The sequence below is a fragment of the Amphiura filiformis genome, chromosome 3 (assembly GCF_039555335.1).
Source record: "Amphiura filiformis chromosome 3, Afil_fr2py, whole genome shotgun sequence".
NCBI classification, from domain to species: Eukaryota; Metazoa; Echinodermata; class Ophiuroidea; order Amphilepidida; family Amphiuridae; genus Amphiura; species Amphiura filiformis.
This window is the reverse complement of record NC_092630.1, coordinates 2,167,498-2,179,947: the sequence shown is the minus strand read 5'-3', so window position 1 is coordinate 2,179,947 and position 12,450 is coordinate 2,167,498. Positions and strand designations below refer to the sequence as shown.

The window sequence follows — 12,450 nt, the reverse complement described above, 5'->3', positions numbered from 1 at the left end:
GTCCATTATTGGGCACAAATTTACACTGGCCTATTAGCATGATTAGACTTCAGAGCTATATTACTCTAATGATGTCGATAATATCTAAGAGAATATAATACTCTAATGATGTCGAAAATATCAAAGAGAATATAATACATTAAATAAAAGGAGAATGCTTCTGACAAACGTATAACCCTCATGTACAGAAGGAAAAACTCCAATTACCTCGGCGTATTTGATTTTTCGAAATTTATGTTTGTTTCTCATTTTCTTTTTTTGTTTCTAAGCGTGGTCCAAATATAAAAATGCATCAAAACCACTATACAATGATTGACAATGAAATTTAAACAAAGTCTTTTATTTGCTGGAAAAAATCACTTTCCTCTCAATCCTACCAAAAGACCAACATTTGGGCATTACCACTCTTTAAAGTCTTTTGTAGTAGACTGATAATAGTTTTCAAAGATTGCCTCGTGCTATTTTTTATTTTACCTTGGCCTGTTTCTTTACATAGCCAATCATTTTTCATTGGCGCCGAAGTTTGTAAGTCATCTACACTTTCGATCAATACTCACACAACTGTACGTCGATACAAGTCTGCAACCGCCATTTTCTACCGCCCTCAACGAATCGCTCATTTTCCCTACGACGTCCGAAATGAGAGCATAAATGGAGCAAATATCCACTAAGGCAATCACTATTTCTTGAAACTACAAGAAAGCAACATGTCTGGACGTGGTAAAGGAGGCAAAGGACTCGGAAAGGGAGGCGCTAAGCGTCATCGTAAGGTGTTGCGTGATAACATCCAGGGTATCACCAAGCCCGCCATCCGCCGTTTGGCTCGCCGTGGTGGTGTCAAACGCATCTCTGGTCTTATCTACGAAGAGACCCGTGGTGTCTTGAAGGTGTTCCTCGAGAACGTCATCCGTGATGCCGTTACATACTGCGAGCACGCCAAGAGAAAGACCGTCACAGCAATGGACGTTGTCTACGCTCTGAAACGCCAGGGACGTACTCTGTACGGATTTGGCGGTTAGATTGTTATCTCAACAACAATCAACAAAGGCTCTTTTCAGAGCCCCCATTTCTTCCAAAAAGAGATGTGACTAAGTTTCATAACTCGTATTTTAAAATGCAATATGTCAAAGGTTGTAGAATAAATATTTGAATTTAACAATATACACAAATTGTGTTGTGGACAAATTGATAGATATATGTGACGTGTCATGTCAAAAGGAGACACTTTTGGGCAGGATCGTAAGTGGAGAAATAGCCAAAAATCTGCCCGGGAGTGATTTTTTCACAATTTGGGTTTCTTGCGAATTTGTGATGTTATTAATATTTAAAATATTGTCTGATAGTTTCAGACCGGAATATAACTGGCATCTGGTACATTTTGAGACATTTTCCAAGGTAATTCCTACTCTCAACATTGTCAATAATATTTTTAAAGGCTGATATCTCAATTTCCAGTTTTATAATACCATAACTTACAAACTCAATATCTTCACTTAGGAATGTCCGATTTCATTGGGGAAAACGGCACTGTGGAGCAAAATATCTCTATATTTAAGATATGTAAAAACCTCATAATTGATAACCTGCCCAAAAGTGTCTCCTTTTGACATGACATGTCACCTATAACCAACAAAGTACATGTGTGTGTAGATCAAACTTGAATGTATCTTTCCTGATTTTGTAAATAACATATCGGGCTTCCACTCACTGTAAACGGGTACCATTACGAAGAAAAATCATGATTACGTCAGTGCCAATATTAAGGACAAAATACCTATCAAATACTACTACTCATACTGAAGGCCTATTCGTAATAATCGAAAAAAACCTTCTCGTCATAAACTAAACAATAATGCTAGAACATGCGAAAAATGCGGCAAATCATGCAGTTCATGTGACCATCCCGGCTCTATTTCCAGTCATGAAAGTCGATATGAGCCCGCCGTCATCTTTCTCGATTTGGGCTTTTTAATCAATAAATGACATTGAGTCGTAAATGCCTTTATAGATCAAGGATCCTATCATTTCCCGATTACAATATAGATTCAAAAAATATTATTGACCATCATATCTTCACCAATATTCCAACTCTATTTACTGTTACAATAATTACAATACAATAGTTGCGTGATAACATCCAGGGTATCACCAAGCCCGCCATCCGCCGTTTGGCTCGCCGTGGTGGTGTCAAACGCATCTCTGGTCTTATCTACGAAGAGACCCGTGGTGTCTTGAAGGTGTTCCTCGAGAACGTCATCCGTGATGCCGTTACATACTGCGAGCACGCCAAGAGAAAGACCGTCACAGCAATGGACGTTGTCTACGCTCTGAAACGCCAGGGACGTACTCTGTACGGATTCGGCGGTTAGATTGTTATCTCAACAACAGGCAACAAAGGCTCTTTTCAGAGCCACCATTTCTGCCAAAAAGAGATGTGACTATGTTTCATAACTATTAAATATAAACTTTAAATATTTGAAATTGTACAATTCAAACAAAATTGAATATCATTAGCCTAAATTGAATAAATGTTCAACATGAATGTATCATAATATGGAACAAATAAACTGCGCCAAAATATGTCTTTTTTAATTGATTTGCTAACAGAACACTTCTGGGCTAAAACGATTCCACTTCCTGTATTGATACAAATACAGTTCATAAGTCATGCAAGTATTCCATGCAATACGAGTCAGCCGTTTTTGCACATTGATAAAGACAAATTTAGGAGTATTGATTGCATATAATATCAATGAAAAGGAATGCATTACAAGACGACAACTTTTGGCGCTTAAAATATGATAGCTCATTATCAATATAATGGTCCAAACATCAATACACCTGGGTTCGCTGATAGGTTCAAGTCGCAATTGATTATCATTTTCAAATGTATTCTAAGAATATGTATTGATCGTCAGATCTGAATACATATTCCCGCTATATTTGCTGTTAAAATTACAATATTAAGCAATATTGCATTTACCATTCCAGGTATAAAATTATTGCTTCGTATTAGTTTCTTATTTCGCTTTGGCATATTTCTAATCCATGTATCTTATATCTCTTGCATTTCACAACGTACTAAGGTGTTCAGGGTGTCCCAAAAGTCTCGATACCATTTTGAACCGCCATATCTTTTGCTAGAATTGGCTGAGGTGTAATCAAAATACACATTTGGAAAGAGTAAACTTAAACTCTCCACCTTCTTTTATAGTAAAATTTCGAAGATAAATCTTCTTATATTGCTATGATATGGTTGATAATTATAGATTGAAATCCTCTCTTCATAGAATTTCCAATATAACAATAGTTATATATTCAAATAGTAGTTTCAACCTTGGCCTTGATCACACTGGTGATGAAGCACCAACTGAAGATCAAATGTGACAATCAATTATGTATTTGATTTCATGTTTATTTTTATTTTTGCTTTCAAAGTTTGGCCTCAGAATAGATTTGTGCAGCAAAACTGCTACAATACACCTATCATTTGTAAACTCATCCCAAAAAGAAAGTATCCAGTTTGATTTTGGTTCATAAGTCAAATACGGGGTCTTAAATCAAGACCTACCAAAAGTATGTTACAGATAAATTTATTCCACACAGTTTGATACCTCATTTGTCCAAATCGATGCAGAATTGATGACACAGTGACCTTTTAAATGCAACGACCCCAATTTTAAAAGTTGCAGTAATTCATAATTGATGTGGTTTTCCTGCTTCTCAAGATTTGTCATAAAGGTACACAATAACAGAGACGAACTAAGATTGTTTGATTTCACTTCATGTGTTTTATTGAATACAGATACTCTTTTACTCCTTCCTAATGTTTTGCCCTTCACTCTTCACATGCAATATCTGGTATGTCCTCCTGCTACATCAATGACTGTCAGACATCTTCGGCGCATGCTCTCAGTGAGGCGTCTGATGCGCTCTTAACTGAGTAGCAGGACTAAATCAATAGAAATGACTGCAACTTTTAAAATTGAGGTGATTGCATTCAAATGGTCACTGCGTCATCAATTCTTCATTGATTTAAACAAATGAGGTATCAAACTGTGCGGAAACAATTTATATGTAACATACTTTTAGTAAGTCTTGATTTAAGGCCACATCTGTGACTTATGGAATAAAATCAAACTGGATACTTTCTTTTTGGGATGAGTTTATTTAACATACTATTCGTACTTGGTATACTCATCATGCTCATATCATCATGTTTAAAAAGCTACCATTTCTTTAATTAAACTAAACTTTGAGGCCCATTCAGCGATCCCAGTGGGAATACATTTAAATTGGCATTACCAATAAATTTAATAATCTATCAATTGAGTCTTATTCTAGCGCTTAAAAGTTGCATTGATCATTTCATAGCGTGTGTGTAGAAGAATTCAAATATCACAGATATAATTTTGTAGGTAATGTGGTTCATAAGTTATGTTGTTCAGAGCGCTGAAACCACAACACGTGAACATACACAGCTCATTAACAACAATAAATCAAGCAAGTTTTCAAAGTATATGATTTGTAGAATGAAATTTTGCAAAATATCAAAGTGTTATTTTTCAATAATATATTGATTTAGATAATGAAAATCGATTTGCTTTTGACTGCTTCGACCAACAATACCTAGTCTACCCTTAAGAACAAGGATCAGCATTTTGTAAATCCCTGCTTATACTTAATGCTACCAAAAAACAACAAATTAAACTTATCGAAGAAAAACATGAACTTTCTTTAAATAGTATTGACATCGTAGCCATTATCTCATTTTAGAAGGTTTGGTGGCTCTAAAAAGAGCCGTTGGTTTTTGTGCCTAGGACACCATTTACTTGGAAGTGGTGTACTTGGTGACAGCCTTGGTGCCCTCGCTCACGGCGTGTTTGGCCAGCTCACCAGGCAAGAGAAGGCGGACAGCAGTCTGGACCTCACGGCTGCTGATGGTTGACTTCTTGTTGTAGTGAGCCAAACGGGAAGCCTCACCAGCGATGCGCTCGAAGATATCGTTGACAAAGCTGTTCATGATGCTCATGGCCTTGCTGGAGATGCCAGTGTCTGGGTGCACTTGTTTGAGCACCTTGTAGATGTAGATGCCGTAGCTTTCCTTTCGGCGTCTACGCCTCTTGCCAGCTACTGAACTACCCTTGGCCTTACCGGCCTTCTTTGCTCCTTTTCCGCTAGTCTTGGCAGGCATGTTGTCGATAAGTTTCTTCAACAGAATGACCTGATGAGCCAGCAACCTCTCTATTTATGCAATTCAGTATGTAAATTAGGGATCCTGGATGTTGAGTCCAAGCTATTGATTCCTAAATCTAACATTGATTATTGGAAAAAGTTCCCCACCCTGTAACCATCGGAAATAACTGTGGGCTGATACCCCATGCCTTTGTCGTGTACTTTACAGACGACTTTTGAAAATGGTACAAGTTTCGTTTTCTTCGTTTCTTTTTTCTTTTCGTTCTGTCGTTTTTTCTTTCTTCTCTTTTCCAGTTCCTCACTTTTTTTTCGGTTTCATTTTCATTTTCTTAAATATCAACCTTTACAGTATGGTGGTTTTAAAGTCTAATATCCACATCTTCTTTACAGACGAACTTTCTGAAGTATAAATTTGGCGGGCATTTCTGAACAGTTAAAACATCGATGACCGGTTTCTAATAAAATTAATTCCGCGACAAAATGGTAAATGTTCACAGATCCAAATAGATCTTAATAAATTGATGTTCCCAAACCACCAATTCAACTTATGGATATTATTATTATTGATACTGTTAGCAGTAGGCCTATTGTTTTTTTTGGTTTTGTTTTTTTTTTTTTATTATACATGTTTGTATGTGAAATGGAACACAATTTGAAAAAAGATGACTAAATATTGCAAGATTCAAACTTTTCTATTCGCAGACGTTATCATGTCTATGTTGAACATTTCTACACGATAAGCCTTCTTGGTGTGATGCACCTACATGTAAAATTTTCATTATACTGAAGTGAAATTTGGAAAACAATCTGACAACTTGAAAAACTAACGAGGATCAGTGTAACCAAGTACAATATTAAAATGCAAGTACCGAATATTATTTGTAAGAAGAATCAACAAATCATGATAATGCAGTTTAATTAGCTCGTCTAATGAAACATAATATTATCTCGCGACTGAAATTGCCTTCCGTAGTGAAGTCACGTTTCACTATTTTCCCGGTGGCGGAAATAGCCTTCCGTAAGGAAGTCACGTGATAGTTTCGCGGGCAAGGCTTCGCCCGGGTTGCCGTTAGGTACATGTGTACCGGTTTTCATTCTATATCAGTCAAGCATTCGGAATCGGACGTAAAATTTTTTTCTCTATGTATCATGTCTATTGTACAACGAAGAGGCCGAATTAAATCAGCAAGCTTATACAATACAGCTTTCTTCACATGGAATAAACTGTGACGGCAACAGATATTAAATCAAGATGTTGTCTGCATAGTTTTGTGTAAATTACTCGATAATACAAGTATACTGAGGTAGTCAGGCGTTACGAGTGCAATTCGTAATCAAGAGTGTGTGCTGATATTCCGGGGCTTCTTATGCTTGAACATACATGTAATGGCAACGACCGACGGCTAACACAATTTCTGTAGTCGGGTTCAACGAGCAGAACAGGGGATAAATCGGTGAGATATTTGCTTTCAACAATTTGTCAAACTTTGCCGTTAATCAGTTTTATTAGCAGTGAATAACTGGGTTCTAGCCCATCTTTTTTAAATTAGCCATGGAGACAATGATAGCTCTAGATAACTACTTCTAAAATACAGGTTTACATCTCAATCTAACGTTATCTTGCTGTATTTCAGCTAGGGGCCATGGGTAGAAAACCTGGGTTAATGTTCTTAGAACAATCCAAATAGGCCTACGTAATTAGATTGCGGGAGCACTTTCTTTGTCGCGGGACGGAAGTTGAAAATCGCCCAATTGGGCGCTCAAATCGCGGGTTTGGCAACCCTGCGTAATCTATTCATGACTTCAGGGACGCGCGACCTCTATGGTCATCAGCTCTATTCACCATGTTCATTGAAGTGACAAGAGAATTGAATAGATGAGTGTATGTCACATCAGAAAGTAATACAATTATTGGTACTCATGAATGCTAAAGATCGATGAATCATGCAGGTGGCCAACTGGCCATTTCTATAACACATCATAAACCGGGAAGAAGGAAACTTGTTTCTGTTCTGGTTAAATAAATTAAAAGTGACAATTTTTGTTGTTGTTGTTGGTTCTGAATTGGAAAAATCTCTCTTGGTATAAAAGGGCCATATGAGGGAAAGTTATTGTCAATTTTTAACGCAAGGATATGTGCACTGGACACGTAATGCTCGAATTGGATAGTGTTCCGTGTTCCATTTTGACGAAACGAATTGTAACAAACAAACAAAATAAAAATAACAGTAATAATGATAACTTGAATATTGTCGTCAAAAAAAAAAAAAACCATTTTAATTGTGCATTTGACGCGATTGGCGGCCATTGGTATATATTGGTTTTCATAAATGAAATTTCAACTCAAGCAGGGATATTTTACATTTTGGGGAAAAAATCATGCTCAAAATTTCTGTTCGGAATTGGAAAATCTCTCTGAGGATATAATGGCAATTTGAGCGAATTTTATTGTCAATTTCAAACATTTTATCGCAATCATTTTTTTTATAATTGTGAAGCCATATTCGTGTTTCCGTTTTGGCATCAACTAGAATAAATTAATGAAGGAGTTGGAGTGTAGAATATATATGAGGCTCATAATATACAGACATGTATACAATGTATGACATACAGTATTTAGTGTAGGCTTTAAACGTTGCAGACAGAATTTGCTTCCCTTTTCTTCTGTCTTTTAATTGCAGGTCGTATGGATTCTACGAGATGGGGGATATAGAAGGAAGGACGATAGAAGAAAGAACGGGAACTTCTATAGGGGGAGAATTATAGTATATAGGCCTACAACAGCTAACTACAATTAGTGCAGGCAAAGATGACAAGCATCTACATCTTCATTAAAGTACAGTGTTTCCCTCAAATTGAGTATTGTTGCATCTCGAATATTAACATATTATACAATGCTTCGTGCGAGTAAAAATAGCATCAGCAATTATGGGACTGAATTCTAACATGTCTATGGATAAGCAATGAGGAATATAGGAAGATCGGTTCACAGCTTGATGGAAAGGTCAACACTTTAATATTTGGTATCAGTGGAAGGAGCTTATACAATTCATTGGCAATCTATCCAGGCGAAACAATTCAGGAAGCACAGTAAGGATACAGTTGGAGGGAATGAAAGAATGATCTTGGTGTCATCAATGGATCATTCAATTTATAAAAGTCCATTCATTAAGCGCTGAACTGATCCGAAAGCAAGTAGTTGAAATTAGCGAGTTTTATCTCGGTAGCAGCTAACCAAATATGTTATTGCATGAATTATCTTTGATATATTTGTACAAACAAGGGTCATTCCACATCGGACAACTTGACTTTGGCTAGTTGGACAAATAGCGACAAGCGTTATGGCAGAAATCAGATGGGATTGAAATATTACTCATCAAACCAGACGTTAGTGTGCGCAAATATTGATGCCTTGCCTTTTGATGCCTTGTCATTTATGTATTTTGGATCTGTGTATCCATAAAGGGTGATGTACTAGCAACCTCTCCCCTTACTTCTTTATCGCATCGTCATTTTTAATAATAAGCGTGCAATGTGGTCTTTGTGACGGGCCACGGATGTTTCTTCTGCTTTTATCGAAAACGCCGGTGGTTTTCTTTTTAACTCTATGGCATATGTTCATGTACATTGGTTTTTATGATGATATTGCTATAATTTTGTTTCAATATTACCTGCTTTATATAGTTTTGATGTGCTTATCATGCTTACTGTAGATTGATGTTGTTTTGAAAAGTAATTTTGTATATAAGGCCTATGCGTTGTAAATCGCTATATCATAACCATGTTTGATGCTTGCTATAGTTTATGATATTTGATATATAATTTTGTATTTAGGCCTATGCTTTGTAAATCGCTATATCATGTTTGATGTACTTGTAATTTGTTGCATAATTTTGTATTTAGGGCATGCTTGGTAAAGCGCTTAACGACATCTGTTTTAGCGCTTCATAAATGTTTCGTTATTATCTATATATTATTTGACTTGGTTCAGATAAATAAAACAAAAAAGATGAGTTCTTTTGATGTGATTGCACTATAAAAGAAATTATTATCAGTTTTATTATTATTATTATTATCATTATTAGCTCTCCAGTAGTCAAATTACAGTATTCTCTTTTACGGTGTATGTATGTCACAATGTTAAATAGGTTCACCGAGTTGATACACCCAGAAACAAAAGGAAATTCACCTAAGTGGGCATCTCGAAATTACTGTTGCATTTACGTTGTGTAATATGTACTGTGTGCATTGTTTACTATTTTGCGTGTTTTATAATGTATATATATTCCACGGTTAATTGCATCTTGATCAATCGTGTCCTTTTAGGCTTACGCTGTGCAATATATTGTTTGTCTTTTAAAACTAGTTTTAATATATTTGCTCGAACTCTTTGTATGTTCTAAAAATTGTAAACTCAAATATTGTTCTCATTTTTTACAATGTATGTGGTTTTATATAATACCATGTTTTGTAAAGCGCTTTGAGTTCTTTTGATGTGATTGCACTATATAAGAAATTATTATCATTTTATTATTATTATTATTGTTATTATTATTATTACTTCTCAGTAGTCAAATTACAGTATTCTCTTTTACCTAGTTGATACACCCAGAGACAAAAGGAAATTCACCTAAGTGGGCATGAAACATGTATGGCATTTGTCAAAACATGGGAAGTCGACAGTGGCATATAGGGCCTACATTTGAACATCACATGTAGGCCTTGAGGGATGAAAATTCAAATAACGCCAATATTAAAGCAGGCTAATAATCATTGGGTTTGTTTGTTTTGTTTGGCATTGGGTTTTTCTCATACGTAAATCTACCCAAAAGATAGTAGTACATTGTAGGAGTATTTATTGCCCGTCAGACTTTTTGTTATTCCAAACATAACGATGGCTAATGCATTGGTCAATTGAACCGTCAATCATTTTCTTCACCGCAAAGCTCGGCGGAAGGGTAGATGTCATGTAAAACATAAACTGCAATCAGAGGGGGGGGGGGGGGAGTCAGGCAAGTTCCTTGACTTGTCTACGGAACTTGGTTGGCAGTTTTTTGGATCATTTTTCTAAAATGATCAATTTAATGTACATAATTATACATATATTACATTAATAAATTATATTTTGTCTTTCCAATCTTCGTGGGTATTTGCCTACTAGAAGATTTGGCGTTGGTTTATGCTGATGCCCACCATGTAATCTAAATATGAATATAATATGAAAATGAGAAAGGGGTCAGCCATTTAATTTCTTTTGATATATGTAAGTCCGCGGCTTTTTATATTGTCATCGTTAGATGCAGTCTTTATATTCTATCCATTGTTAAATCGAGTCTTTATATTTTCTCTATCGTTAGATAGTGCATTCCCTGTTAGGGGAACTTTTGGTTTATATGCGCAACTGGCTTTCGAAGTAATTGTTTGGGAGGCTCGGTCGGGTAATTACTCTGAGCGAAAAAGTTGACCATAAATCAATAAATATTAGTTGGCTGATTCAATGAATTTTCTCAAAGCATTGCATGAATAAATTATGCGTTCTTTCTGAATGACTGATAAGTGTCCAAAAATGGTGTGAGGCATTTCTTTATTTCAGTGTCTAGGGATAATGCAGTTTAATTAGCTCGTCTAATGAAACATAATATTATCTCGCGACTGAAATTGCCTTCCGTAGTGAAGTCACGTTTCACTATTTTCCCGGTGGCGGAAATAGCCTTCCGTAAGGAAGTCACGTGATAGTTTCGCGGGCAAGGCTTCGCCTGGTTGCCGTTAGGTACATGTGTACCGGTTTTCATTCTATATCAGTCAAGCATTCGGAATCGGACGTAAAATTTTTTCCCACCCTCCACTCCCTTTATGTCAAGGTTGATCTGATTAAAATTTATCAAAATAGAGGAGAGGACGTCAAAAATGAGTATCGCAAGAGTGAGACAAATCACATGAAGGTTTCATCTTTATTAAGTCAAAATGTAATTAAGAATGAAATGAAATCAGAACATGTTGGATGTCACGGTTCTTTGTGTTGCATAATAGTATGACTATATGAGTGTACGTGTGTGAGTAGTTCACTTCAGCTTCAGTTTCTATCTCAGCAACATGTTCTATTCTGTTGCGCAGCTGTAATATTTATTCTCAGTGAAATAGTGTGGTGAAGTTTGCTTCTGCCTCAGAAGCATTAGTGAAATTGATTTTAATTTGTGCCATTTTGAGTCAGAAGGAGAAAGGAAAACATAATTGGTTGAGAGCCCTCGGGTTAGAATATACTGATGTTCTTTCCGTGCGGAATAGTATGACTAAGGGTGAGAGTGCGTGAGTAGATCATTTCAGGTTCAGGTCTAATTCAGCAACACGTATTATGCTGTGGCGCAGTTATAAATTTTCAAATATCGTTGTAAAATAGTCTGGTTAAGTTGCTTCTTCTACAGAAGCATAAGTAAAAGTGTTAAAATGTATGCCATTTCAATCTTGGGCGGTATTTTGATTGATGAATGTTGTGTATAGCGGGAAGGAAGGAATCAACACCAGGTTGGCATGGGGTAGCTAGACAGGGGCCAAGTACTATGCCCTCAGATTTTTCTTGTTCAACAAAATATAAGTAAAAAGGAAATACTGTGATCAAGTTTTTATGAGGTTGCGCAGCCGGCTAGTTATCGCGTTGAATTCTAGGGTAGGCTGTCCTATTGCATTTAGAGTAGGCATCATAACCTAGTGGTGCATACGATATCATAAGCTTTCAAAGCATGGCGATGTGTGTCAAGGAACCTGGGACAGTTTTTTGGATCATTTTTCTAAAATGATCAATTTAATGTACATAATTATACATATATTACATTAATAAATTCTATTTTGTCTTTCCAATCTTCGTGGGTATTTGCCTACTAGAAGATTTGGCGTTGGTTTATGCTGATGCCCACCATGTAATCTAAATATGAATATAATATGAAAATGAGAAAGGGTCAGCCATTTAATTTCTTTTGATATATGTAAGTCCGCGGCTTTTTATATTGTCATCGTTAGATGCAGTCTTTATATTCTATCCATTGTTAAATCGAGTCTTTATATTTTCTCTATCGTTAGATAGTGCATTCCCTGTTAGGGGAACTTTTGGTTTATATGCGCAACTGGCTTTCGAAGTAATTGTTTGGGAGGCTCGGTCGGGTAATTACTCTGAGCGAAAAAGTTGACCATAAATCAATAAATATTAGTTGGCTGATTCCAATGAATTTTCTCAAAGCATTGCATGAATAAATTATGCGT

General features: G+C 36.2%; 2 protein-coding genes across 2 annotated transcripts; one reads left to right on the top strand and one right to left on the bottom strand.

Moving 5' to 3' along the window:
* Nucleotides 1-707: 707 nt before the first annotated feature.
* LOC140147593 (histone H4) lies at nucleotides 708-1,019 on the top strand. Its single transcript, XM_072169371.1, has one exon. It carries the CDS (start codon nucleotides 708-710, stop codon nucleotides 1,017-1,019), a length of 312 nt encoding a protein of 103 aa, XP_072025472.1.
* A 3,809-nt stretch (nucleotides 1,020-4,828) lies between these two features.
* LOC140147592 (late histone H2B.2.1-like) lies at nucleotides 4,829-5,194 on the bottom strand. Its single transcript, XM_072169370.1, has one exon. It carries the CDS (start codon nucleotides 5,192-5,194, stop codon nucleotides 4,829-4,831), a length of 366 nt encoding a protein of 121 aa, XP_072025471.1.
* Nucleotides 5,195-12,450: the final 7,256 nt, after the last annotated feature.

Bases quoted from the DNA above. Each gene is read 5' to 3' on its own strand.
- LOC140147593 (XM_072169371.1), top strand. From the start codon at position 708: ATGTCTGGACGTGGTAAAGGAGGCAAAGGACTCGGAAAGGGAGGCGCT.
- LOC140147592 (XM_072169370.1), bottom strand. From the start codon at position 5,194: ATGCCTGCCAAGACTAGCGGAAAAGGAGCAAAGAAGGCCGGTAAGGCC.